The sequence below is a fragment of the Phocoena phocoena genome, chromosome 20 (assembly GCF_963924675.1).
Source record: "Phocoena phocoena chromosome 20, mPhoPho1.1, whole genome shotgun sequence".
Taxonomy (NCBI): Eukaryota; Metazoa; Chordata; class Mammalia; order Artiodactyla; family Phocoenidae; genus Phocoena; species Phocoena phocoena.
The window spans coordinates 32,289,296-32,316,877 of record NC_089238.1 but is presented as its reverse complement, the minus strand read 5'-3'; the positions used below and the strand labels follow the sequence as shown (position 1 = coordinate 32,316,877).

At 52.1% G+C, this 27,582-nt stretch overlaps 1 protein-coding gene across 1 annotated transcript; it reads right to left on the bottom strand.

The window, feature by feature from the left end:
- Positions 1–1,905: 1,905 nt before the first annotated feature.
- Positions 1,906–20,704, bottom strand: ADGRG3 (adhesion G protein-coupled receptor G3). The gene is made up of 11 exons (XM_065898367.1): positions 20,562–20,704; positions 12,635–12,773; positions 10,872–11,018; positions 9,916–10,050; positions 9,324–9,363; positions 9,031–9,131; positions 8,788–8,900; positions 5,852–6,132; positions 5,560–5,653; positions 3,805–4,088; positions 1,906–2,018 (listed from the first exon to the last, which is right to left on the bottom strand). The coding sequence occupies exons 1-11, from the start codon at positions 20,702–20,704 to the stop codon at positions 1,906–1,908; spliced, it is 1,590 nt and encodes a 529-aa protein (XP_065754439.1).
- Positions 20,705–27,582: the final 6,878 nt, after the last annotated feature.

Sequence of the window (27,582 nt, the reverse complement as noted above, 5' to 3'; positions counted from 1 at the left end):
ACTAACTCCTGCTTAGTGCTGGGCACTTTACTTTTGTCACCTCACTTAATGCTCTCAGGACAAGGCAAGGACTCAATGAGCCCCATCTTACATAGGGTGAAACTGAGGTTCAGAGAGGTGCGGTGACAGGCCCAGGGTCACACAGGCCCTAAGCAGCAGAGCTAGGATTTGAACCCAGGCCTGTCAGACACTGGATCAGTGTTCTTTCTGAGGACAGGTTAGTAACCCTGAGACTTTGGGGTAAGGTTGCTGAGACCTTCAGTGTGAGAAACGGCTGTTTGTGAAGATAAGCCCGAAACCCACCAAGTCTGCCCACAAAAACTGATAATGTGGCTCAACTGTCGCAATGTCCACACTCTAAGATTTCCCTTCCGGGAACACAGTGACTTGCGTAAACCAAGGGTCCCGGGCCTCCTTTCTTTCATCTGTTTGCTGGGTGGGAGGAGGGAGAAGGGGAATCCAATCCAGGGCATCTGGGGGGAAGAGGCAGGCTTCTCACCTATAGAAGGTGCTTGACCGTCTGCAAAGCACACTGGGAAGGGTGGGGTTTGGGGAGGGAGGTGAGCTGTCCCAGTAGTAAGTTAGGGCTGAAGTGCGCAGTGGCTGTAAGGGGACGGGGACGGATACCAGTGCCCTGCCCTCCTGGTTGGGCCAGGCCAGGGGGCCAGTGTGTCTCTGCATCTGTCCGTCTCTCTCCTTTTGTTTTCCTTCTTTGTGGCAGTTCATCTGTTAATTCTTTCTCTCTCTCTCTCTCTCTCCATCTCTCTATCTCTGTATCCCTACTTCTGTCTCTACTGTCTCTGCCTCTTTTTTGCTTCCTACTGAGGAAACCAGTGGTTTCGAAACCAAGCCCAGCCACTGGAAGTGACAAACCCAGCTGGGTCTGGCCTGAGGCACTCCCCTGGCTCAGGGCCCTGTCAGGCTGGTGCCAAACTCACACCTCCATCGAGGGCCAACTAATATTTATTCAGGGCCTGCCAAGCGTGCCAGGCTCGGGCTGGGCTGAACCGGTGAGCGAGCAAAGCTGTCAAAGTGCCCGCCTGCTCTATAGGAGCTCAGACTTCAGAAGAAATGCCCACCCTCTCTCTGCTCAGCCCACACCCCCTGCCCCCGGCCCTGGCTCCTCAGGCCTCAGATGTGCAGCGCCCCGCCCCACCCTCCCGTCCCCTCCCGCCCCCTCGACCCGAGACAGGGGCAGGCCAGAGTGGGGAACGGGGGCTTGCTTGAGGTATCCCACCTACTGAGTAAGTGGAATTCTTTGATATTCGGTGTCCCCAACACTTGGAGGGCTGGCAGCCCCCTGAATGGTAGGGGGGTCTTCCGTGAGGATGGGCCCTGGTGAGTGGCTGAGACCAGGGGCAGCCTGGGTGCGAGGACCAAACCCCACTCCCCCCTACCCGGCAACAAACCCCCAGTCCACAACCGCCCCAGTGCCTGAGGGGATGGTGGCCCTGAGGGCCCCCCAGGTGCCCAGCCAGAGGGTGGAGTTGTGGGAGGGCGGTGACAAGGGGAAGTAAGGGAGGGGAGCGGCTGGGGGCTCCTTCAAGAGGCCAACGACAGACTTCCTTATTTGGGCTCAGGCCCTTCCTGAGACCAGAAGCCCGCTTTGCTCTGAAGGCAGGGGGTGGGCGTGCCGGCAGGGTCTTAGGATTACAGGGACTTGAGACTCCTGCCATCCTGGATCTGTGAACTTTCAGACCCATAGGTGTATCTGGGTAAGACCTTTGAGGCCACATGGTCCAACCTGGTTCCCATCCCCTTGCTCCCCAGTCCCATTGTACAGAGAAGGGCGCTGAGGCCCAGAAGGAAGCAGGGAGTACCTCTTCCCTCCCACCAAGGTCACACAGCAAATCAGAGCTGAGTCCAGAGTGCAGGCCAGCCCCGGCCTGGCCACACGGCAGCCCGCTATTCATGAGACACGGTGAGGACCTGGTCAGCCCGGGCAGTGCCGGAAGACGAGGTCACGGTGCTCCGGCTTGGGAAGTAGAGAACAACAAACCAGCAGAAGATGAAGACACCTGTCAGGGAGGAGAGGGCCTCAGTGAGCCTGGGGTGGGGCCTGGGCTGGTGGCCACTCAGAGGAGAAATCACTCCACTATAAAAGTTCAAGAATGTATAGAAAAATCAGACAAAAAATGAAACCTACTCCTGAAAAAGAACCAAATAGATAACTTGAGAATGAAAACCAGAGTCCTCGAAATAAAATCTATACACACAGCTATCTCATAAAAGACCAAAATGAAGGAATTTTCAGACATGCAAGACAACTATCACTGCCCCTCTTATAGAGGATTATTACAGGATGTGCTTCAGCAAGAAGAAAAGGGAAGAGGTGAGGTATGAAAATTGTAGTAAGTACAGAAATTGAGAGAAAAGTAAAAATCTTTGTGTTTCTTTAAAAGAAATGTAGAACTAAAGCCCTACACAACAATAAAAAAATATTGAGAAGAGTTCAAGGGCAGTTAAAGTGGGCTGAGGGCTCTGTTTGGGAAGAAGAGAGAAATACTGAGTTACACTCAGTTGAAATAACTCAGTGTGGTGAAGTGTCCAGACTTAACTATGATGGGTAACCTCAGAAAGAATGACATAATCCACAGTTTCAAGGTGCATCCCTCTCCAAGCCGTAACCCCTGGGAATTTTCAGAGGTGGACTCATCATTCTTCATCTGGGGACAGTCTCCGGTGGCCTAATAATAACGACTTCTGCTGTCGTTAACATAGTTCCCACATATTGAAGGCCTCCTGTATTACACACAGACATTACCTCAGTTATTCATCATGAAATCTGGTGAGAAAAGTACTGGAATTATCCCAGCTGTACAGGTGACTGGATCAGAGGAGCTGAGTGACTTGCTGGGGTGGTGAGTGGAGGTGGGATTTGAACCCCGGTCTGCTTGTCCCCAAGTGCTGCCAACCATGGTGCCATGTAGTCTTGTGAGGCACTGGGAGCCAGCCCTGTTCTTGTGGGCTTGCACCTGCTGGATCTAGGACCCCTCGGTTCCTAGTAACTCCTTGTCATTCCTCTCTTAGCTGTTTCCCTCACAGTCAGGCTGTGATGCTTCTTTAAGTTGCGTGTATGAAACAGGGGTATGAGGAACAAAAAGGACAGGTGCGGGCAGGGAAACCGTGTCCCACATGCACCCTGGGCGCCTGCCCCTTTGCTGGGTATCAGAGAAAGAACCCCGCGGGAGCAGGGAGCAGACGTAGCAAGCATTTCCTCCACTAACCATTTGCTTCCTGCCTTCACAGTCCCTTAGAGATTCTGTTCGTGTCACATTGCCTTCACATCACATGATCTCGCCCTCCTGGTCACAGATGATTGGACCAGACATGGACACCTGACCCAAGATGGCCCAGTCAGATCCTTGACTCTCCTAAGAACATGGAAGAGACTGAAGCAGACCATGGTCACTAGACTTGGAAGGTCACATAGGGATGAGGGGGCCATATTGGGCAGCCAGTTGGGGGCCATGGGTAGGAATGGGCCAGTGGAGAGAAGAACGAAGACGCTTCCACAGAGAGAAGGTAAGAGACTACGTGTGACTCCAGAGAAAAGGATGGGGAAAGCATCTGCTTTGGTTTTGGTGGCTTTTCCTGACCCTGCTACCAGCTCCCATGAGGTCAGCCAGCCTTCCTGCCCTGGGGTCCTTGGGAGAGCCTTGGATATTTAAAATCAGTACCCTTGATTTGAGCGAGCCTGAGTAGGATCCTGTTTCTTGCCATCTACCCCCTCCCCCCAAAGCCCCCCAACACCCCCTGGTGCAGGCGAGGCAGCTCGTCACCTCCCTGGCCCAGGAGCCTCACCTTGCAGAGACGTGAACAGTGCAAAGACGTAGGTGGTGGACAGGCCTAGGGGTGTGAGGATGGCCAGCCCCCAGGTCACGCCCACCAGGCTCGAGAGGCCCAGCAGGGTGAGGACCCCCTTCCAGTGCTGCCGCTTCTCCTTGCCCGCTGTGGCACTCGACAGAGTGAAGATCTTCAAGGCCACCAGGCCCAGGACCACGGCGCTGAAGAGGAAGGTGATGAGGAAATAGCCGTGGACAGTGACGTAGAGCGCAGAGATGGCAGTTTTCTCACAGAACCAGCACCTGGAGGAGGCGGATGGCCGTTAGGACCAGAGGAAGTCTCCTGAGAGCAAGCCCTGGGCTGTCTCCCTGCCAGATCTTCTCTGACCAAAAAGATGCCTTCTCCCATCTCCACCCATCCATTCCCCACTCTCCCGGGGGAGGGGCTGTCTTTTTAGACCAGTGAGTGTAAAAGGCCAGTTCTGTCCCAAAGACATGTTTCGTTCACCCCACATTATGTTGTAAGAAAAAAAAATTGAATTAATGACCACGTTTTAAAAGTGAAATGTTTGGGGGCTTCCCTGGTGGCGCAGTGGTTGGGAGTCCGCCTGCCGATGCAGGGGGCGCGGGTTCGTGCCCCGGTCTGGGGGGATCCCGCGTGCCGCGGGGCGGCTGGGCCCGTGGGCCATGGCCGCTGGGCCTGCGCGTCCGGAGCCTGTGCTCTGCAGGGGGAGAGGCCACACGGTGAGAGGCCCGCGTACCACAAAAAAAAAAAAAAAAAAAAAAAAAAAGTGAAATGTTTGGCATAAACATCCAATTTTTTTTTTTTTTTTTTTTGGCCACGCCACACAGCGTGTGGGATCTTAATTCCCTGAACAGGGATTGAACCCAGGCCCTGGCAGTGAAAGCGCCAAGTCCTAACCACTGGACCGCCAGGGAATTCCTGAAACATCCAGATTTCTGCTTCTCTTATAAAACCATACAGCTGGCAGCTCTGTGGATGCCCTCCGGAGGGACAGTAGTCAGCTGTCCATTAGACTGGCACGTGATTGCCAGTCTGTCGCTGTGCCCACCCAGGCCGCTGCATGTACTTATGTCCCCTGCCTGGCCCCTGGGGCCCTGCATTTGAGGCCCTGGGGACAGGACCAAGGCCCCACCAGCTCTTCTTAGCACAGAACCATGGGCCTCAGGCAGGTACCCTGGGAGAGGCTCAGCTCAGCTCCCCTGTTCCCTGCACTGCAGGAGTGAAAGCCCAAAAGAGCATGTGGATCAGTCCCCCATTGTACAGATGAGGAGACCGAGGCTCTGGAAGTGGACAGGCTTGCCCAAGGTCACACAGCTACTCAGAGACAGAGTCTGGATGGAATCAGGGCTGCTGCAAATATTGGGCAGGTTGTGCCCTGCACAAGGGCACCTGGCTGGGGGGCAGGTGGGGGCTGAGATCCAACTCACCCTCCACTCACCAGGCTGAGCACCTGGCATGGCAGGTCAGAGGGATGGGGGGGGTACCTTTTAAAATTTGCCCAAAGGTGCCCGGGCTAGAGCAAGGCATCCTGCCTCCTGGTCCAGTTCTCTCTCCTTCTCACCCCCTCTCATTGTACTGCCTCTCTCTGGGCCTCAGTTTACCCCTGCAGGCCGTGCGCTAGCTGGATCTGAGGATCCTTTGCTTTGACTTACTCGTCTCTCTTCCCAGGATTCCCTCGTCTCCCCACCTCCACCTCCTTCTGGCCCCCAGGACCCTGAGGCCACCGCAGCTTCCACAGCCAGCACTCACAGCTCCAGCGTGGCGGTGTTCTTCTCGTCACGGATGGCGTAGGGGCCATAGCTGTTGGCGCTCCCAGCGCCGATGACTATTAGGGCAGGCAGGCCTGGGGGCAAGGGGAGGAGGAGGTATGGCATTGCTGGGGCTCCCTTGGCACGTCCTCCTCCAAATCCCCCTCCAGCTGTCCATCCCTCGAGCTCTGAGCCAATCAGAGAGGGAGCTGCCCCTCCCTTGCCCCAGGCTGGTCCCCTTGCTGCCTCTTCCAGAGTCAGCCGTCCCCTCTGCCTGGCCAAGCGGCACCTACCCCAGCCCACGAGGCTCAGCTTCAGAAAGTAGTGCCCGAAGTAGGTGTTAAAGACCTTGATGACGAGCAGGTAGAGGTGGAAGGCTTCCAGGCTCATCCAGGTGAAGGCACAGAGCAGGAAGTAGTGGAAGACGGCCCCCCGGGCCCAGCAGGCAGCATCGGACCCCTTCAGGCCGTGCCCCACATTGATGAAGAAGGCCAGATTCAGGAGAAATAAGCTGACGCTCAAGGCCACGTGGATCTTGGGGACGTCTTCGGAGTTCAACCTCTGCTGGGAAAATCTGGGGCAAGAAGGGCCAGTGAGAGGCTGCAAGGGGGCACCCGGGCCTCTCCGTCTGATCACCTCTGTTCCACCCCTGCAAGCAACCAGCGTGTGAGAACACTCCAGTTCAAGTCCACGAGCCCTCTCACGACCCGTAGGGCCCTGTGGATTCTGGATCCTGGTGGCTTCATCCCTTGACTCCACGCTTGAGCCAAACTACCTAATTGGCAATTCCTTAAATGCATTCTGCTTCTCTATGCCTCCCGGACTTGCCCACACTCTTCCCTCTGCTCTCAATGCCGTTCCCTGCTTCACCTTCAAAATCCCCCTTGGGTGTTTCTTTCTGGGAAGGCTGTCTCTGAACGTCACTTATCCCAGGCTTATTTGGAAGTTTCCCAGGAGTGAGCGCAGCGTAACTCTCCACCCACCCCTTATTTCCGTCTCTCCCCAGGCTTTGACCTGGGGCCTAACACAATAAGCAGGAGGAAGCCCTGCATTGGTTGAGTGAGTGGGCAGATAGGTCATGGATGTATGAAGCCTAGAACTTAGTAGGGAGGGTGAGGCTCAGAGAGGAACAGGGACTCAGAGTCACAGCACAGGGCAGGGGCTCCAGACTCCCAGTCCAGGGCTTCTTCCCAGGGCTCACTTTCCCCTCTGTGGAGTTCCCACTGCGAATTCCTAGCAAATCAGCTCCCAAAGGACTCTCACTGGAGGGGTGGGAGCTCAGGGCTGCCTGGAGTGGGCGTGAGGGATAATGTCCACCTCACCTGAGATGCCAGGCCCCACCCCTGGGAGAGGTTGACGGCTCCTCCTGGTGCTCCAAGCCCGTCTCACAGGGTCCAGCAGTGCAGCCAGCTGGCAAGACATGCTCAGCTTGTATTAGGCCAGGGCTTGGGGGATGGGGGCAGGGGTGGCACCATTTACACTCACAGTTCCGTCTGAGATGGAGTGGGTGGGGCTGGTGGGGGCCTCAGTCCAGGGCCAAGCAGTGCCAGCATGTGCAGGAAGGCAGTGGAAGGGCCCCGGACCGGGAGTCAGGAGACCAAGGGCTGCTCCAGGCCCGTCGTGGGTCGGGAGGCCAGCCGTGGGGCTGCTCCCACAGGCTCCTTGAGGCTGGCAGTTCCTGTGGCTCCCTCCGCCATGGCCGGGGCCTGGGCACAGGCTGCAGTAGCCTCTGATGTTTCTGCTCCTCCTTCGTCCAGAAACAGCCCCAGGTTTCCCTTGGGAGCACCCTTCCCCACTCTCAGCCATGTACTCTCAAACCCAAGGGCAGGCACTAGGGTGGCCTGACCAATCAGTGTAATTCATCCTTTCACCACAGTGGCGTGTTCAGTCATGGGCACATGGTCTAAGTTAGACCAGTATAACTCAAGTCTGGTATACATGAGATAAAACTGCATAGACATATACACAGACACACACACACACAGGACAAGCACAGGGTCAGCTTCCTTGGCGTATGACCTCTGCAGGCCCCTGCACTCAGAAGGGCCCTATGCTCGTTTTCATGCTCTGCTGTCACCATCTTGCAATTCTTAATAATTTTTGAGCAAGGGGCTGCATATTTTCATTTTGGACTGGGCCCTACAAATGATGTGGCCAGTCCTGTGCGCGTGTGTGAACATGCGCACACACACACAATTGAGTGCACGTGGAAAATGGTGAAAACTGAATGAGCTCTGTAGTCTTGTTAGCAGTGCGGTACCAATGTCAATCTCCTGGTTTTATATTGTACTACAGTTATAGAAAATGTCATCACTGAGGAAAGCTGGATGAAGGAACCATGGGACTCTAGGTACTATTTTTGCAAGCTCCTGTTAGCCTGTAATTATTTCAAAATAAAAAATTTTTAATTTATTTATTTATGTATTTCTATTTTTGGCTGCATTGGGTCTTTGTTGCCGCGCATGGGCTTTTCTCTAGTCGCAGCGAGCAGGGGCTACTCTTTGTTGTGGTGTGCAGGCTTCTCTTGTTACGGAGCATGGGCTCTAGGTGCGTGGGCTTCAGTAGTTATGGCATGAGGGCTCAGAAGTTGTGGCTCTTGGGCTCTAGAGTGCAGGCTCAGTAGTTGTGGCGCACGGGCTTAGTTGCTCCGTGGCAGGTGGGATCCTCCCGGACCAGGGCTCGAACCCGTGTCCCCTGCATTGGCAGGCGGATTCCTAACCACTGTGCCATCAGAGAAGTCCAAGAAAGTTTTTTTAGAAACTTCAATTCTGGGCCTTAGTTTAGAATATTAGCTGTCCAGGCAGCTCAGAAACTATGATGCAAGCCTGGGGCTCCCCAAGGCCCCTGAGTATGGAGAAGTTGCCTGACATGACTGACAAAGGAGAAAGCAAAGTTTTGAGAATCAGAGGGACACCAAGTCCTGGGGACATCTTTTGAGCCCCTGGATCCAACATCACCTGAAGTGAGCTCACCTTGGGCTTTTCAGTTCTGTGAACCACACATTACCTATTATGTTTAAGCCAATCTGAGTTGAGCTTCTGCCACTTGTAACTGAAATAGCCAGACACATGTCAACCTCCAATCCCATTTTATAGGTGAGGAAACGGAGGTTTGGAGAAAATACCAGCATAGTGCTGCACGACTAACACTACCCTGCTGGTTTCTACCCTGCCCTGGTGCCGCCCTTGAGGGCAGGAGGGAGATGTGGGGTGGGGATGGGGTGACCCACCTCAGGAAAGCGTAGAGGACAACGGTGAAGGCCAGGAAGATCATGGAGGTTCCACAGCCAGCCTGGGAAATGCGTGTGAGGGCCTTTACGGTGACTTGGTCCAAGATCGGCCTCTGTGGATGATCCCCGCAAATAAGAATCCTATCAGTTGGAGACCAGGCCAGGCAGCGTCCTCCCTGGGCCGGGAGCCTTGGCACTTCCAGAATTGCTAGGATGGTGGGGGGCGGGGTGGCACGACATTACCAGCAGCAAGGCGAAGAAGGTCAGGTGGTCACAGCGGCAGATGGTCCCATTGACTCCGACGTCTGTGGAGCAGCCCCTGGAAGCCCAGTCTCCTGACGACCCTGGGGAGGAGAGGGAGCCTAGGGGAGGGGCCGGGAATATAGGGAAGCAGAGGGGAGGGGAAGGCAGGGAAAGGGAAGAGAGGGGTCCAGAGAGGAAAGAAAGAGGGGAGGGGCCCTGCGGTTGGAGTCCTGTCCCCTAAGGAGCCCTTACCCTCCGCCCATCTCACCCAGGGAAGATCCTCCAGGCCCTACCTTTAGTCACGTCCCAGAATACACAGCTGAGGGTCACGTTCTGAAACCAGAGATTGGGAGTCAGGGGCGAGGCAGGGGAAGTTGGGAGAGGGGAGAGGAGGGTAGGACGGGGAGGGGGAGAAGACAGTGTGCTCTGGGTCTCAGCACAGGCACGCATTAGGTAGAAGCAAGTCTCAGCCTGTGGTCACACAGGAACGCGAAGCGTTTGATGTATCCTGGGTCAGCATGTCGGGGGTGTGAAGAGGCGTGGGGCTGTGGCTGGCAGGGGCGCATGTCTGCAGGCACATGCCTTTAGGGGAGCGTGTGTGTGGGCAGCCGTGCGCGTGCACGTGTGTTTGCCAGGTCCCCTGGGCATCTCTATGAGCACAGGAGCGGAGGGTGTCTGGGAGGCATGTGGAGACATGCGTGCACAGGGTGGGCATGTGTCCCTGGGCACAATTGTGTGTCTGGATTTGAATCCAGACCTATGTAAACCCAGGTGGATGTGGGAGCGTGGGGTGTGCAGAGTCCGTGTGTGTCTGCCCCTATGCCCAGGGGTGCCCACCCACATGTCTGCCCCTCAGGAGCTGCCAGGCCAGGGTGGGGGACTCACAGGAGGCTGGTGCTGGTGGGAGAAGGTGATCTCCAAAGGCTCAGCCAGGCCGGTGACATTTATATGACCCAAACTCAAGCCTACCACGTGATTGTTCAACACGCTGCTGTCATCCTCTAGGCTGAGCCGGGGGCCCTGTGGAGGGACATGGGTGAGGCCAGGCTGCACAAGGGGCTGCCCCAGCCCAGCCCTTCTCAGGGCTCCTGGGAGCCGCTAGGGCTTGTGGCCCTTGCCTGGAGGGCAAAGTCTGGGGCCGGGGGAACAGGGGGCAGGGAGTCATGGGCGACCTTCTTCCTGCTGCTCTCTGTAGTCTGCTCCAGCTGGGCCAGGGCGGGCCCTACCCTCCGGGCCAAACGGCTGCAAAGCCGTGTACCTGATGGCTCTCCATTGCTGGTCTCCAGGCCTCCTCCGCCCTCTTAACTGGAGTGCAGGGTTAGAAGGAAGATCAGCCGGGAAATGGAGGGCAGTGGTGCCTACAGGTGGGGAGCACCTGCCCACACCAGCACTCAGGGATACACATGTCCCCATGGGAGTGGAGACACACCTCTGGGGACATACCTGGTACAAATTTGCAAGGGCCTGGGTACACCTGCTCATGTGAACATGGTCACACCAGCACACATGATTACGTGCGCACCAGGAATAAGGAAGGAGATACATGTTTGTGCATGCACGAGGCCACACAGGGGTCATGAACACACTTGGGATACACACACAGGAGTCCAAGGGCACAGGTGTGGGCAGTCCAAACAGCGGAGTGTGAATAACTGGCGTGAGCCCGCGGTCCACAGACCCTAGAGACAGGGGTCTGGGATGGCCTCGGCTGCTTTAGGCACACTCCAGAGGTTCCTCACCTCCTCCATCCCCATCGGGTCCCTCAGCAAAGACTCCAGAGAGGGCAAGCATGTCCTGCTTAACCAAGCATGGAACCTCAGCCACCCTGAGCCTCTCCTCACCTTGAAGACATTCCCCAAACCAACATTCAGGATGGTTATGGCCAACCGAACCATTGGCCTGCTGCCCTGCAAGGATCCAAAAAGGCTCCTGGGCAGCCGGACTCTGTCAGGGTGCCGGTGCTCGTCCTCTGTCACCTGCTTCGGAACCTGCAACCACAGACCCAGCCGCTCTGTCTTTCCCTGAGGAGCCCAGCCCCTAACACAGGTCCTGCCCACCCCTCCCCCACATGGAAGGAAAAACAGGCATGCTGGGTGGTGGGGCAGCACTGAGGACCGAGGACAGCTCTGAGAGGCAGGACACCTGGGGGCACAGTCCAAGCCCTGCTCTGTCCAGGCTGTGAGCTCCTGGCCAAATCACAGCCTTGTGGAGCCTCGGTTTTCCCAATATGGAGAATGGAGCCAGTAAGATGCCCACGTGGCCACCCATCAGGTTGAAAGTGGGCTGTGAAGGGGCGACACCTGGACAGGTCAGTTTGCAAGTGTGAGAGAGGGTCAGTTGTGGTGCTTTTGGCCAGGGTCCTGACCCCCGTTGTGCTGACATACGGCTATGGTGACAGTGTCTATTTTCCAACTCAGGGATAAATGGAAAGTGTAAGGCCATCAGGAAGGGAGACAGCAAGGGCCGAGAGGGAGGACACAAGAATTCACACTGAATGTGATACCCACCCCCACCCAACAACAACACATTTTGTAAAAGCTAAGAATGGTCAAAATATTAAAATAAATTTTACTGATAGTTGCCAAGAGTGTTTTGTTCATTCTCTGACCTCATTGCTCCCCCTGGGACTGCAGCCTGGCCCCACCTGGTCCTGCCTCAAAAGCATCCCATGGGCATTGGGACAGGGGGCGCTAAGTGTTGTAGCCGAGAGACTCAACTTTCTGCTTCCCAATCCAGAACCTTGTCAAAAGGACATGTGGTTGATTTCACAGGCCGGTGCCTACCCCACGCAGAGGGCTCAGCTGCTGGGGTGACGTGATAAAGGGTTGAGAAAGGCCCCGTCCATCTTCTATCTCCCCTTCTCCAGGCAGACCTAAAATCCCTCCACGATAGACCACTTCCCTGCTGCCCAAACTTCCACCCTCAGCTTTATGCCTTAAGGGAGGCTGTGCCCTCGCCGCACCAAGCATTCCCTGTGAGTTATCTCATTTGCTCCCTCTGACAACCTTGAAAGTGGGCAATACCATCTCCATTTTACAGATGGGGAAACCGAGGCTCAGAAAAGTTAGGTAATTTGCCCGATATCACAATAGCTGGTAAGGGGCGGAAATGGGATTTGAATCCAGACCTATGTAAACCCAGAATCTGCCCGTTAACCCTTTGCAGCACCTCTACAAGTGCCTTTACCTGGTTTCTAATGTGTCCCCTGGTGGAAGAGTTCAAGGGAACCTCAGACTTTGGAATAGCCTTCGAGCTCATTTTACAGATGAGGACTCAGGGGCCCAGAGAGGGGAGGGGGTTTCCTGGAGGACACCTAATCAGGTGGTGGGTGGGAAGTCCAGGGCTAGAATCCTGACTCTCGATTCGGTGATCTTCTGAAGGTCTCATCCTAGCACCCTGGGTAATATACTACCAGGATCCACTCAACCGATTAACTCACCAGCACCCATCAGCCAGGTGGCAGAGAACTACTAAATGGGACATGGGAAGGATAACTGTTGATGGGCACCAAGCAGAGACCATGACTCTCTCAGAAAAATATGCCTGAGGAAAGTAGGACCAGGACCAGCCAGTGCGGATGGGGGGAAGCCTGAGAGGGGGTCACCTGAGAGGGGGTCAGAGAGAAGTGCAGGTCTTCTGAGATGTTGGTGTTGATGTTCTTGACAAGAGCCTTCAAAAAACTCATATTCACTGTCTCTGTCAGACTCTTCTCCACCAGATGGATCTCATAGTTCAGCCAGTATCTACAAGGGAAGATAGGGTCTTGCAGGCTGAGTTACCCACTCACCTGGTCCACTCACCTGGATGACAGGAGGAGAGATACCATGCGCAGCAATCATCAGGCTCCTGGTGTAGGAGAGGTGACCCAGAATATCAAAGGGAAGACCCTGGGATGCTGCAGGAGGAGAGGGGTGGCACGGGAGTGATTCATGCTGGTTCTGAGGGATTCCGGAGCCAGTGGCCCCTCTGAGTATTTTACGTATTTCTCTTTTTTGTAACAAAATACATTACAAGGTAAAGTCTGTCATTTTAATCATTTTAAAGTGTGCAATTCAGTGGCATTAAATACATTCACAATGTGTGAAACCATCTTTGCTATCTAGTTCCAGAACACGTCCATCACCTCAAAAGGAAACCCTGAACCCATTAAGCAGTTACTCTTCCCCCAGCCTCTGGCAACCACTAATCTATGAATTTGCCTATTCATAGATTTATGAAATTCCATTTCATATAAATCGAATTATATGATATCTGGTCTTTTGTGTCTGGCTTCTTTCACTTAGCATGTTTTCAAGGTTATCTACGTTGTAGCATGTATACATATTTCATTCCTTTCTATGGATGAATAAAATTCCTTTGTATGCATATACCGTATTTTGTCTATACATTTATCCATTGATGGGCATTTGGATTGTTTCCGCTTTTTGGTTATTGTGAATAGAGCTGCTTGTATTCTCGTAAAAGCTTTTGTTAGAAGACTTGTTTTTAATTCTTTTGGGTGGATACCTAGGAGTAGAATTGCTGTGTTAATTCTGTGTTTAACTTCTTGAGGAAGTGTTAAACTGTTTTCCATAGCAGCTGCACCATTTCATATTCCCACCACCAATGTATGAGGGCTTCAGTTTCTCCAGATTCTTGCCAACACTTGATGTTTTTCACTTTGTTTTGTTTCATTTGCAATTATAGCCAACCTAGTGGGTGTGAAGTGGTATCTCACTGCAGTTTTAATTTGCATTTGTCTAGTGACTAATGATGTTAAGCACCTTTTCATGTGCTTATTGGTCTCTGTAAATCTTCTTTAGAGAAATTCTTCTGAGTATTCCAAACTGTGGGATGATCACTGTGTGGTGTGAGGGCTAACTCACATTTATTGAGTGCTAGATGAATACTGGGAATTCAGCCGTTGAAGACTTAGCTGTATGGGAACTGATTTTGGGAACTGAGCTGGTCTTGGAAACACATAATTTACACATAAAATAAACACAAATTTAATTGCCATTTGTTTTACCGCAGCGCCCTTGCCATGGGCTAGAAAGTTAGGGTGAGCAAAGTCCCCCCTCCCATCCACGTCCCTATCCTGGCGCTCTCCGTGGTGCTGAAACTTCTCTTTGGCCAGAGTCCCTTTTCCCAAGCCTGGGGTCCTAAGACTTGCTGCCCACCTTTTTAAAGCAGTTTTAAACAGGTGAAGGCTGAGGTAGCAATGGTATAGAAGGGGAACAAGAGCAGATAGAGCCAGATCGAGGCTATTGGAAAGGAGTAGCTATAGAGGGCTTACCAGGGAGGCAAAAGGGAGGCTTTTATTTTGACATCATTTTTTCTTTTTTATAAATTTATTTATTTATTTTTGGCTGTGTTGGGTCATTGTTTCTGTGCGAGGGCTTTCTCTAGTTGCGGCGAGCGAGGGCCACTCTTCATTGCGGTGCACGGGCCTCTCACTATTGCGGCCTCTCTTGTTGCGGGGCACAGGCTCCAGACGCGCAGGCTCAGTAGTTGGGGCTCACGGGCCCAGTTGCTCTGCGGCATGTGGGATCTTCCCAGACCAGGGCTCGAACCCGTGTCCCCTGCATTGGCAGGCGGACTCTCAGCCACTGCACCACCAGGGAAGCCCCTTGACATCATTTTTTTGAACACAGTTACCAAGGAATAAAACTCCAAGGAAACCACAGGAAAAAAATATTGTAAAATATAAAGAGTAAACCATGCAAATATGTGAAAATGAGATTGAATGGTTCAGGCAATTAGAACATTCATCCAGAAACAGTGGGTTGAGATTGTCCAAATCCATTGATTGAGCTACACCAACTGATACTAGTTTTTTATTTATCTTTTAAAAATCTAAATGAAGAAGTATTGTGATTTTTGTTGTTACCAAATAAAATAGAGAACTGTATTTCACAATACATATAGTTCACCTCATGCACTTAAAAAATTCCTTGGCCTTACAAAACAGCCCATGAATTTATCTTCTTGGGGGAAGATTTCCTGATCTGGTTCTCAGAGCACTTAAAAAAATTGTTTTAGTTGTGAAAAGTAACATACATTCAAAAAGTTTAAACCATGGATGTACAGTTGCATTTTTTTTTTTTTTTTTTTTTTTTTTTTTTTTGCTGTACGCGGGCCTCTCACTGTTGTGGCCTCTCCCGTTGCGAAGCACAGGCTCCGGACGCGCAGGCTCAGCGGCCATGGCTCATGGGCCCAGCCGCTCCGCGGCATGTGGGATCTTCGCGGACTGGGGCACGAACCCGTGTCCCCTGCATCGGCAGGCAGAATCTCAACCACCGTGCCACCAGGGAAGCCCCTACAATTGCATTTTTAATTATAAAGTTGACACCAATTTAAGGATCATCTTCTTTGTCTGATACGGATTTAGCTATTCAGATATCTTTTGGTTCATGTTTGCATGATACATTTTTTCACTGTAAATGGTGTGAGGTTCAACAACTTGTCTTTTACCTTGGAGGGCATATATTGATATTCTCTAGTCCTCTGAATGTCCAGGAGATCCACTGAGGTGATGGGACCCTGAATTCTTGTGAAGTTTGTCTCTTACCCTCTAGTTCACACATGTCTTCCTAAGGCACCTTCACAACTTGCCACTTTCTGCTCATCAGATCTAATCAGCATAATGTTGTCAATACAGGGGACTCTGTAGAATGTCAAGATAAATGAGTTCTCTGTGAACTATCTTATGACAGCAATGAGACGTGACGTAACCCCGAGGGAACACTGTGGCTCTATACTCTTGGCTCTGCCAAGTAAAAGCAAACTACTTCTGGCAGTTCTTGAAAAATGGTATGGAGAAAAAAACATTAGCCACGTTATAGCTGTATACCAATTGTGAGGGGCTGTGTTGATTTCTTTGTGTAAACATACTCATCTGGGACAGTAGCTGCAATTAGACTCACCACCTGATTAAGTTAATGACAGTCCATAGTCATTCTCCAAGATCCACCTGACTTCTGGTGAGTTAAATGGAATTAATAGGTATCACTATCACTCCTGCTTCGTTAAAGCCTTTCATGGCAGCATTAATCTCTGCATTTCCCCCCAGCAACGTCGTTTGTTTCTGGTTTACTATCTCAATGGGAAGAAGACATTCCAGGAACTTGTATTTGGCTGTTCAATGAAATGCCCTCCCAAATGCAATTCAATGAACAAAGCATAGTCTTTTTAATAAATAGTGGCGAAACCACTAGATATCCAAATGCAAAATGAGAGTAATAAAGTTAGACATTTACCTCACACTGTGCACAGAAAATGAACTCCAAATGCAAAATGAACCTAATTATAAGAGCTAAAACCATACACATAGAGAAGGAAACTTAGAGGAAAACTTTTGTAACCGTGGGCTAGATGATGAACATTTCTTTGACATGTTTTAAATTTAAGTTGGATTTTATCAAAATTAAATGCTTTTGATCTTCAAAAGACATTATTAGGAAAATGAAAAGACAAAACATGTACTGGGAGAAAATACATATTTGCAAATCATACGTCTGATAAAGGACTTGTATCCAGATTACATACAGAATTCTTAAAGCTCAATAATAAGAAGACAACCCAATTTTTAAAAAGAGGGGAAGAGGGGCTTCCCTGATGGCACAGTGGTTGAGAGTCCGCCTGCCGATGCAGGGGACACAGGTTCGTGCCCTGGTCCGGGAAGACCCCATACGCCACGGAGCGGCTGGGCCTGTGAGCCATGGCCACTGATCCTGCATGTCCGGAGCCTGTGCTCCGCAACGGGAGAGGCCACAACAGTGAGAGGCCTGCATACTGCAAAAAAAAAAAAAAAAAGCCCTGCTGTCACAATATGAATGAACCTCAAAAACATGCTAAGTGAAGAAGGCCAGATGCAAAAGACAACACGTTGTATGGTTTCCTTATATAAAATGCCCAGACAGAGTCAGTGGTTGACTGTGGCTGGGTCTGGATTGCAAACAGGCACAAGAGCGCTTTGTCAAGTATAAACAGGGCATTTGGTGGTCTTGGTGGTGGTGTTGGGGTGGTGCAGAGGGTGAAGAAATAAACCTGGGCACTCGAAGGGTCTCAAATGTATAGCTGATTTCTCCTCCAGACATTTTTCAGAATCGTGAGACTCTATAGTCTGAGAGGCACTAGCTAAGCCGAAAATTCTGAAAAGTAAGAGTTTTCCACAGTATTTTACTTTCTTTTAGTGGATCATAGAGACAAACGTGAAAGATAAAGCAATAAATCTTTGAAAAGAAAACATCGAAGAGTATCTTCATGATCCTGGGGATGCAAACATCTCCTAAATAAGACCCCAAAGCATTAACTATAAAGTAAAAATCTGGTATATCACACTACATTAAAATTAAGAATGTCTGTCTGTAGTCAAAAGACAATGATAAGAGAATGAAGAGGCAATCCACAATGAAGGAGAACATATTCATGTGTATCTATTTGCAAAGACATGTAACCAGAATATATAAATAACCCCTAAAGATCACTCAGAAAAATTCAAACAACCCCATAAAAGAAGCCAAAGACTTAAACGGCCATTTCACAAAGAGGATATCAGAATGTCTAATAAATATATGAAAGATTAAGTTAAACTTAATCAGGCAAATATAATTAAAATCACCATATGATACAGTACAAACTTGCCAGAATGGCTAAAATGAAAAAGCAGACAATACTAAGTGTTGACAAGGATGTGAAGCAACTAGAACTATCATACACTGATTGTGGGAGTGAAATTTGGTTCAAGAACTTTGGAAAACTGTTAGGCAGTTTCTATTAAAGCTAATCACATGCCTGCCCTATGACCCACCAATTTCACTCCTAGGAATATACCTTACAGAAATACATACATTCACCAAAATACACGAACAAAAACATTTACAGCAACACTCTTTGTATAAGCCAGAAACTGGAGACCACCCAAATGTTACTATCCATCAATATAGTAGAATGGATAAATGAGGTATGTGATATATCTATAGCTATCTATATCCATCCATATCTGTCTATCTATCTAAAGAAATATACCAAAATGAAAATAATGATTATCTCTGGATAGTAAGAAGGGGAATTTTCCACTTTCCTTCTTATAGCTACTTTCTAAATATTTTATGAAGAATAAAATTACTGGACTTCCCTGGTGGCACAGTGGTTAAGAAGCTGCTTGCCAATGCAGGAGACACGGGTTGGAGCCCTGGTCTGGGAAGATCCCACATGCTGTGGAGCAGCTAAGCCCATGCACCACAACTACTGAGCCTGCGCTCTAGAGCCTGAGAGCCACAACTACTGAGCCCTCGTGCCACAACTACTGAGCCCTCGTGCCACAACTACTGAAGCCCACACACCTAGAGCCTGTGCTCCGCAACAAGAGAAGCCACTGCAATGAGAAGCCCGCACACCACAACGAAGAGTAGTCCCCGCTCACTGCAACTAGAGAAAGCCCACAAGCAGCAACAAAGACCCAATGCAGCCAAAAATAAATAAATAAAATAATTTTATTAAAAAAATAAATAAAATTACTTTTATAATCAGAAAGAGTCATTAAAATAAAGAACACTCAAATTTATTGAGTTCCTATTATTTGCTAATAACTTTTCCATGCATAATCTCCTTTAATCTCAACAACCACCCCAGGAGGAAGGTATAGGAGAGAGATCAAGAATAAAGGCTTTGTGGGCTTCCCTGGTGGCGCAGTGGTTGAGCATCTGCCTGCCGATGCAGGGGACATGGGTTCGTGCCCCGGTCCGGGAAGATCCCACATGCCGCGGAGCGGCTGGGCCCGTGAGCCATGGCCGCTGAGCCTGCGCATCCGGAGCCTGTGCTCCGCAACGGGAGAGACCACAACAGTGAGAGGCCCGCGTACCGCAAAAAAAAAAAAAAAAAAAAAAAAAAGTACTAAAAAAAAAGAATAAAGGCTTTGCAACAGTAATGAAATGACAATGCTGGTAAGATAATGATAACAGCTAACGTGTCTGAATTATGTATTTAATCTTTGCAGTAATTCTACAAGTCAGGTGTTATTTCAGCCCCATTTTACAGATGAGGAAACTGAAAGTTAACCTGTCCAAAGTCCAATTCCACTTTTGAGCACTGCCAGTCTGACCCTAGTCTGTATTACTGTACACCTCCCCTACTGCCCTCCAGACCTAGGTTCATGTTTGATTTTGCTACCTACCTGTTGTGTAACGTGGGCAAGTTATTTAACCTATGGGAGCCTTAGTTTTCTTATCTGTAAAAAGGGTTGATAACAGGACCTACCTCACAGGGTTGTAAAGGTAAAGGAGATAACTTGGTAAAGTGATAGAGTTGGGAACCAAGTCCACATCTTCTGATGTCAGAGCTCCTACTTTCCCCAAAGGTGTTTAGGCCCTCCATAAGGCAGCACAAAGAGGAGCCTCCTGAACAGCTGCTTGGAGATCCGAAGCTCCCGAAGCAGCTGCAGGTACTCATGGGTGCCTTTTCAGGCCACTGAAGTGATGGCACTCAATCAGATTGTTGTGCTAACACCAAGTCTGAGAACATAAACTTTTCACTCATTTTCTCCAACAAATATATACTGAGTGCATACAAGCCTGTCCTGAGTATCCCAGAAGAGGATGGGTAACTCTGATTGGAAGGGAGAGGAGGGGTGAAAGGCAAAGATCTTTTGAAGGTGACTCTTGGAGATGCTGTATTCCAAACCCCCTCCTCTCCCTTAATCCAGTATCTCTTGGTCTCTTGGTCTTATCAGTCTCTTGATCGCACTGATTCTACATCATTCGATGTCTCTGACCCATCCCTCCTATCCAGGTACACAGTGCCAATTGGTGGTGGTGCTGGTGGTTGTTCAGCCCTCACTCTTACCCAGACCACCACAGTTGCATCCTACCTGCTCACGTCTCTTGTCACATCACCACCCTCATATACTTCCCTGAAGCCTGAGCCATCTTTCTAAAAATGCAAAGTTGACTATGCTCTTCCTGTATTTAAAATATATCATTGCCCTGCCCCCTCCCGCAGTGGTATAGTTTACACAACCCTTTACACTTTGGTCCCTGCTTAGATTTCCAGTCCAACCCCCCCACCCAACCTCCCCATTGTTGCCTCCATCCCCAGCACTTTACTCTTTCACAGTTCAAAGCACTGTAGTTCTCCCTGTATCCCCTAACACTGCTTGAGTCCAATGGGAAATCTCCTATGCAGCCTTCAAAACCCGTTCATGGGTGGCCTCATCTGTGAAGCCTTAGCAGATTTCCCTCCTTTGAGCTAACCTGGTGCCTTGTCTACCCTCTGTATGATCACACTCTAGAATCACCATCATTTGGGGCCATGTCTCTCCCTCCACAACTCCCAATGACAGGGACAGGGGCTAATTTCACCTCTGCATCCCCTAGATCATAGGGTCTTGGTGGTCAGGGGGAATGTGGGTGTCAAACAAGGTGGAAGGGTGAGATGAGAGCAGCATTTTCTGGGTCCAAAAGGGCTGATAGCTCCATCCCTTCTTAACAGCCTCCCTACTCCACCCCTGCCAGAGCCCCCAGATTCCTTCTCCATCTCAGAGGGGCCTTTACCTCTGCAAGTTTCCCAGATTGCAGGATTCATTCCCTGACTGTGCACATGCCGAGAAGCACTTAGCAGTGTCCTCAAGGCTGAAGTCGTCAAATCGGTTTGCATTGATGAGTCCTTTGCAGGGTTGTCTTGACTCCTCATGCATGGTTGCGGAATTCTTCTGATCTAAGAGAGGGATGCAAAGTGTGAATGGGCTGCATGGGGAGGCAGCGGGTAGGGGAGCTCAGGCTCCAGAGTCTGGTGGTGTGGACTACAACCCCAGCTCCATCCATCTACGCTAACTGTGTGAACCTGAGCTGGACTCATACCCATCTCATTCTTTATATACTTGCATACTATTTCAGTATACGGGTGTTGTTATGCTTTTTCAATTGGTCCCCTGTTGGTGAACACTTAGGGTGTTTTTGTTTTGTTTCATTTACTATTTTGAATAACGCTACTTACATCTTTGTCAGCTTATGTTAAGAATTCATAGAAAACATTCCTATCCTTGGAATTTCTGTATCAAAATGTATGAACTGGGCTTCCCTGGTGGCGCAGTGGTTGAGAGTCCGCCTGCCGATGCGGGGGACATGGGTTCGTGCCCCGGTCCAGGAAGATCCCACATGCCGTGGAACGGCTGGGCCCGTGAGCCATGGCCGCTGAGCCCACGCGTCTGGAGCCTGTGCTCCGCAACGGGAGAGGCCACAACAGTGAGAGGCCCGCGTACCGCAAAAAAAAAAAAGTATGAAATTCTAAAAATTGCTAAATATTATCGAATTTCCTTCTTAAAAAGGCTACACCTATTTACACTCGCACCAAAAGTGGGCAAGAGTGACTATTTACCCACATGTTCACAGTCCTAGACTTTACCAAACTTTCAAATCTTTGCCAGTTTGAGGGGTAAAATTGAATTTCATTTTAATTTAAGAAGGAGTTTGAGCATCTATTTGTATGTCTTTTTCCATGAACTGCTTTAGTGTACCCTTTATGGGGGCAGTGGGGCTGGGTCTTGACAATCTGCACCTTTACGTTTCTGACTGGCCCACCAGGAACTGCGGGTGAAATGGGCAGGGAGATATTTACTTTTCATTTTTTCACACCCTTCTCCAGCGTTTGATTTTTTTAAAAAAATTATGCACAATATTACTTTCACATTAAATGAAACTAGTTAAATTTTAAGACAAAAATAAAATACATGGTAAAGATAATGGCAGACCAAAGTTAGGGTAAACGTAGGTAAAAAAATAACATTTTCAAGTGGATCTTATAATTAGCCCTATATGTGACAATGTTTTAAGTAGCTTGTAAAGGGACTTCAGTTTTCTGTTAGACTGTAAAGATATTCATAACATGTTGTTTAATGGGAAAAATCACATGATGGATGAGCATGTGTATAATAACATCCATGTTTGCTTTTTAAACAAAGGAGGAAGACAGAAAGAAGAGGGAAGGAAGGAGAAAGAGAAAAAGAGAAAAAGAGGGAAGAAGAGCAGAGAGGGGGAGGAAACTGTCAGCTCCAGGGAAGGCACCATCCTCTTTGTAATCCCAGCCCTCTGTATGCCTGAGGGTCACACATGGGTGCTGGGTGCAGGGGGCAACTCGGTGGGTGTTAACAGAGCCTCCCTCCTGGCCTGCCATGAAATTTCACAAGGGCCGTTGGGCTTGTGAAGCTCTTGGCAAGTACCTGGTGCAGAGAAGATTATGAAACTTGGTTTTTGCAATTATTTTTGGAAGACGTTAGAAGAAGCATTTAGCCAAGACAGGGAGAGCCTGAACCAGGCCTGTGTGCAAGAGGCCCTCCAGACCCACCCTACTCTTCTCCATCCCGCTCTGCCCCAGAGGTTGGCCTCCAAGGACCACCTCAATCTGGGTTCATATGGGGGGGGGGTGAGGAGGTCAGAGGTCAGGGCAGTACTCGCCCCTCCCTAAGGCTCCCCACCAGCGGCCTTCTTCCCTCTGCCAACAGCCACAGCTTCTTGTCCCTTGTGCCAGCCCTGACATGTCCTTGGTAAAGTATCCCTTTATTAAAGAGTGTGTCTGCTTCCCTCTGGGCCCCCACCATGCCCTGGACTCTTTTGAAGCATCCCATCACTCTGCTAGACTGTGAGTCCCTTGAGGGCAGGGACCACATGGTATATAAGCACAGGGCCTGACACTGAATAGAGGGCTCCACCAGCGCTTCTGGAATGAATGAATGAAAGAGAAAATGAACACATGGCAACTGCCCCAAAATGTCCACAAAAGAAGGAGCCTTGGGCTTCCCTAGTGGCGCAGTGGTTGAGAATCCGCCTGCCGATGCAGGGGACACGGGTTCGAGCCCTGGCCTGGGAAGATCCCACGTGCCGCAGAGCAGCTAAGCCCGTGCACCACAACTACTGAGCCTGTGCTCTAGAGCCTGCGAGCCACAACTACTGAGCCCACGTGCCACAATTACTGAAACCTGCGCACCTAGAGCCGGTGCTCCGCAACGAGAAGTCATTGCAAAGAAGAGCAGCCCGCTCACCACAACTAAAGAAAAGCCCACGCTCAGCAACAAAGACCCAATGCAGCCAAAAATTAATTAATTAAAAAAAAAAAAAAAAAAAAGAGCCTTCCCTCTAGACATAAACCTCTCAGGGCTCCTCACACTGTTTAAACAGCTGAATCAGAGCACCCGTCACCATAGGGTAAACTCCATCACTCGGGGGAGCCTTCAAGGCCTGACCAGAAAATTACAACTTTCGTGAGGGGCCCAGGGTCCTTATGAGATCGAGGAAGAGCCACTAGTGGTTATGAAGTTAATTAATCCATCAGGTGTTGCCGCCATCCCGCTGGTACGGCCCGGCCATTTTTCACACTTTTTGGAGCCACAGACTAAACTTTGCTTTTCCCTGAATCTCCCAACATTTGAAGAGACAAGGGTTTTTTTTTTTTTTTTTTTTTTTTTGCGGTACACGGGCCTCTCACGGCTGCGGCCTGTCCCGTTGCGGAGCACAGGCTCCGGACGCGCAGGCGGACTCTCAACCACTGCGCCACCAGGGAAGCCCGAGACAAGGGTTTTTTTAAGCCCCAAAAAGAGGTCAGTCCGTACGCGCAAAGCCGTGTGACCGCATGCTGGACACACACAGGGGTGGGGGACAGGCACGCAGGCCATTCACTGAACCAAGAGCAAAACAGCAGGAGCAGGCAAGGCTCGGAGATGGGTGCACAGGGAGGGCGCAGCTTCCTCTGCGCGAGGGCATCCCTGCAGATGGCACAGAGCGCCAGGGAGAGCTGGCCAGGTGGGCCAGGGGTGGGGCCGGCTTTCTTGGGAGCGGAACGGCAAGGGCCAGGCCTGGCGCCCTCGAGCTGCCTCTGGAGAACCACCGCCTGGCTGTGGGCAAGGCTGAGAGCGAAGTGTCAGGGAGGGCCTTGTTCTCGGCTTGGATGACTGAGGACCAGGGGACCGCTGAGGAGACAAGGAGGGGAGCCGGCGTGACGGGGAAGGGGGGTGGGCAGGGTGCGGGGAGGGCCGTGCAGGCCCGGCCTGGCCTCAGCCTCGAGGGTCCCAGCCGCCTCCCCCTGGAGCTCAGAGGCCAGCTGAAGAATTTGTCCTGGGCCCACCCGTGTCCCAGAGCCAGGCCTGTCCGGGAGCCGCAGCCTGAGGGACGAAGTGTGGGCGCACCCCCGATGCTCTCCCATCTCCAGGGCGCTGTGGGGAAGCAAAGGGGACCTGAGACCAGTGCTGACCAAAGTTTATCGGGAGAGCAGGACTGACCCCGACGACAGAGGAGGTGCTGCGGCCGTCAGCTGGGCTCCTCGGAGGACCTGCTCCAGACACGCCCTCCCTGTCCCCGACCCTGGGTCTCCCAGGCTTGGCCGGAGGGCGTAAGGGGCTGGCTGCTCACCTGAGGCCAGGTGCAGGAGGAGCAGGACTCCCAGGGCCCCGCGAGTCACCATCCCTGGCCAGCCTGGTCCACGCCGGCCGGAACCCCGCAGCTGCACGTCCCGCAACTCCCAGGCTCTGCCGAGCCGGCCCCACCCCGCGCCGTGGCCGCAGCGTTGCCGCTTCCTGTGGCCCCGCCCACGCCCTTCCTGCTCCATGGCACCATCGGTTGGGTTGTGAAAGGTGAGGGTGTGCAACCGGGCAGTGTTCCTAGTCTCACCCCGCCCCATGACCACCTGCAGAGTGGGCCCGACTCGGCAGGAGCTGCTGAACCCACCCAGGGATGCTGCTCCCAAGGCCTCGTCGGGATGGGTGCTGCAGGGCTGGGGTTCAGCGGCCACAGAGGCCTCTGCACCCAAGCAGGCCCCTGGGGAGTGACGGCGAGCCCAGGCTTTGGAGTCAGGAATCCTTACCTCAGATCCTCCTTTCACAAGCTGGGGGCCTCTCTGAGCCTCAGTTTCCTCCTCTGTAAAGCGCATATAGCAGTGCGGCTGCCCCCCAGGGCTGTGTTGGGGTTTGAGGAGACCGGTGGGCGCAGGGCCTGGCTATAGGGATGCGGATGAAGATGTGGAGTGTTCGCACTCCCTCATTCATGCCTGTGATTTGAACAAGACCAGGCTCAAGCCCACGCCTGCTGGGGTCCTGGAAGGAGAGGAGGAGTCTGGCCTGGAGGCCCCGCCCCCCCACCCAGCAGACAATAACAGGAGGGGCAGGATGGCTGGGGACAGGAGCGTGGGCCCTGGGGGTTGGCCGGGCCTGGGCTGACATCTGTCCTGGCCACTTCCTGGCAGCCCGTTTGCGTGAGCCGACCTCTGCTAAGGAGCCAGGTTTCTCAGGAGGCATGGGGAGAACTCCTGAGCTGATGCCCGTGGAATTGCGCAGTCAGTGAGCGTGGCCATTGTTATCACTATCGTGATTATCAGTACTGTGAAATTTGCATCACCATCACCAGCGGGTCACGGGTGGCCCAGACGGGAAGTGGGGCAGCAAACACATATGGGGTGCAGTATGTAGGCAGGGGAAGGGCTGACCAGCGAGGCCCCCACTGTGGTGGCCCCAAGGAAGCCATGTGGATGAGGTCAGGGCCCTTGGCCGGCTACCTCGAGATCAGAAGGTGAAGGGCGCTCCGCCGAGGAAGTACATCATCACCGGCATCCGCTCTCAGGGCCACACCGTCAGAGCTGGCCCTGCTCCACCCTGGGGTCTAATGGGGACCCGCCCAGCCCTGACTGGCCTCTATTTCCCCTTCCTCCCACACAGTGTCCGGACAGGACTCAGTTTCCTGCTAGGCCCTCTGGGCCTGGGGAGGGTCAGGGCCACTCATGGGGCCTGGGCAGCAGGTGGGAATCTGACATGGGCCCCAGGCACTTCCTCTGCAGGGAAGGCTGGGAGGGTGAATGCCCCTCCTCCCACCCAGCCGCATGTCCCGGCAAGGGGAGAGGGTGGATGGCTTTGTGAACTGTGACCTGCTAGGCCCATCACTGGAGACCCACCCGGCCCCTGGGCCCTCCAGAGGGGCTCATGGATGCCTGTTTGTAATGAAGAGGCCGGAGACCTGCAGACCAGGACCCAGGTCGCGTGCAGCACACCTGGGATGACAGAACCGGGGACTTGGCAAAATGATAAGGGAGGGTCCGGCAGAGCCAGAGGGAGGGTCACCTCTCCTGGGCCCCACGGGGGCTGGGGATTGGCCTGGGGCCACTTGGAGCCCTGGGACCGCTAAATTCCAGGGGAAACCTTCCCCTTCTGCCACCTCCCACCCCCAGCTTGTCCATACGGCTCCAGGTGGGCACCTGTCTCCAGGTGCGAGGCCTCTAGTACTCTGGCCAGGCCTGGCCAGCACTCACACCCTGGCCACTCCAATCCATTTCCCACTCCAAAGGGGAAACAAACCTGGCTACGTCCTGGTGGGAAGAGTGGTCCTATTGTCCAAAGTCCCACAGCCCAGAGAAGCGCATGATAAGAACCATCGGTGTCAAGGAGCAGCACGGAGCTGTCAGGTGGCCCGTGCAGGGCGGGTCACGGGAGGATGGGACCCGACCCAGCACCCCAGCCCCACTACCTGAGCTGCCCTCCGAAACAGAAAGTAGGTGTCAAGAGAGCTCTTTGAAGTGGGAGAATTTGAGGGGAGTCCCACCTACCCAGGGGAGGGGGCTGGGTCCCTTCCTTCCCTGAGGATGGGGTAGGTATCCCCTCAGGTCTAGCCAAGTGATGGGGGTCTGAGAGACCCGAGAGAGGTCTCTGAGAGCGGAGCTGGCTCTGATCCCACCCAGCTGCTCAACCGGGACACTGTGGGGAAGGTTTGTCCTCAGGGGTTAGGGCACAAGAGGAGCCCACCACCTGGAGAAGGTGGAGGCAGAGGCCAATGAAAGCAGCAGGAGGAGGGGTTGGAAGAGAGGCAGGGGGTTCCCATGTGCCAAGGTCCCTGCAGGTCCCCAAAGATCCCACATTCACGCTCATCACACCACTGCCAGCCCACTCCTAGCCACCAAGGCACTTCACACCCCTCCCGTCCAACTCCAGAGAGTTGCCTCTTTCCCCAGCCTGCGCTCCCCCCAGAGCAGCCAGGAGAGGAGGGAGGAGACTGCAGGGGCGGAAGGCTCAGGTGTGGGCCTGGGCTGGACCTGTGCTGGACCTTTAGACCTGGACACTGAGAGCCGTGATCGAACAAGACTGCTCCCATAACTGAAGCGGGACAGAAACTTATTTGACCTGCCTCACCTGTGTCACAGGATGGAGAGGAGAAATTTGCCGGGACAAGTTTGTAAGGCAGCGATGGAAGAAAAGTCCAGTCGTTTCATTCTTGCAGCCCGTCCACTTCACACCGGGCAATAAACTGGTTACACAGGTCCCGCGACCAGCCAAGGGCTGAATTCAGCCCTCAGACGTGATTTCTTTGACCAGAGAACATTTTGGATTAGTCAAGTTTTTTTTAAACCAGGGGATTTTACACCAGCACGATCTGGATTTCTTATTTGTCATAAAAGGCAGGCAGTCTGGCTACGCGGGCCTTCAACCCTCCGAGGTGGCGACTGGCTGCAGCGGAGCAGCAGCTGCATCCTCCGTGTGGGGCTCGTAACCTTCAGTTCACCACAGACCACGCGCAGCTCCCCCAGCACTGACACCCAGTTGCCATT

Coding starts and splice junctions, on each gene's coding strand:
- ADGRG3 (XM_065898367.1), bottom strand. CDS start 20,704: ATGCATGAGGAGTCAAGACAACCCTGCAAAGGACTCATCAATGCAAAC. Junction 10,051..10,871: donor GTTTGGGGAATGTCTTCAAG/GTGAGGAGAGGC, acceptor GTCCCTCCACAG/GGCCCCCGGCTCAGCCTAGA. Junction 9,364..9,915: donor CCCACCAGCACCAGCCTCCT/GTGAGTCCCCCA, acceptor CTCTGGTTTCAG/AACGTGACCCTCAGCTGTGT.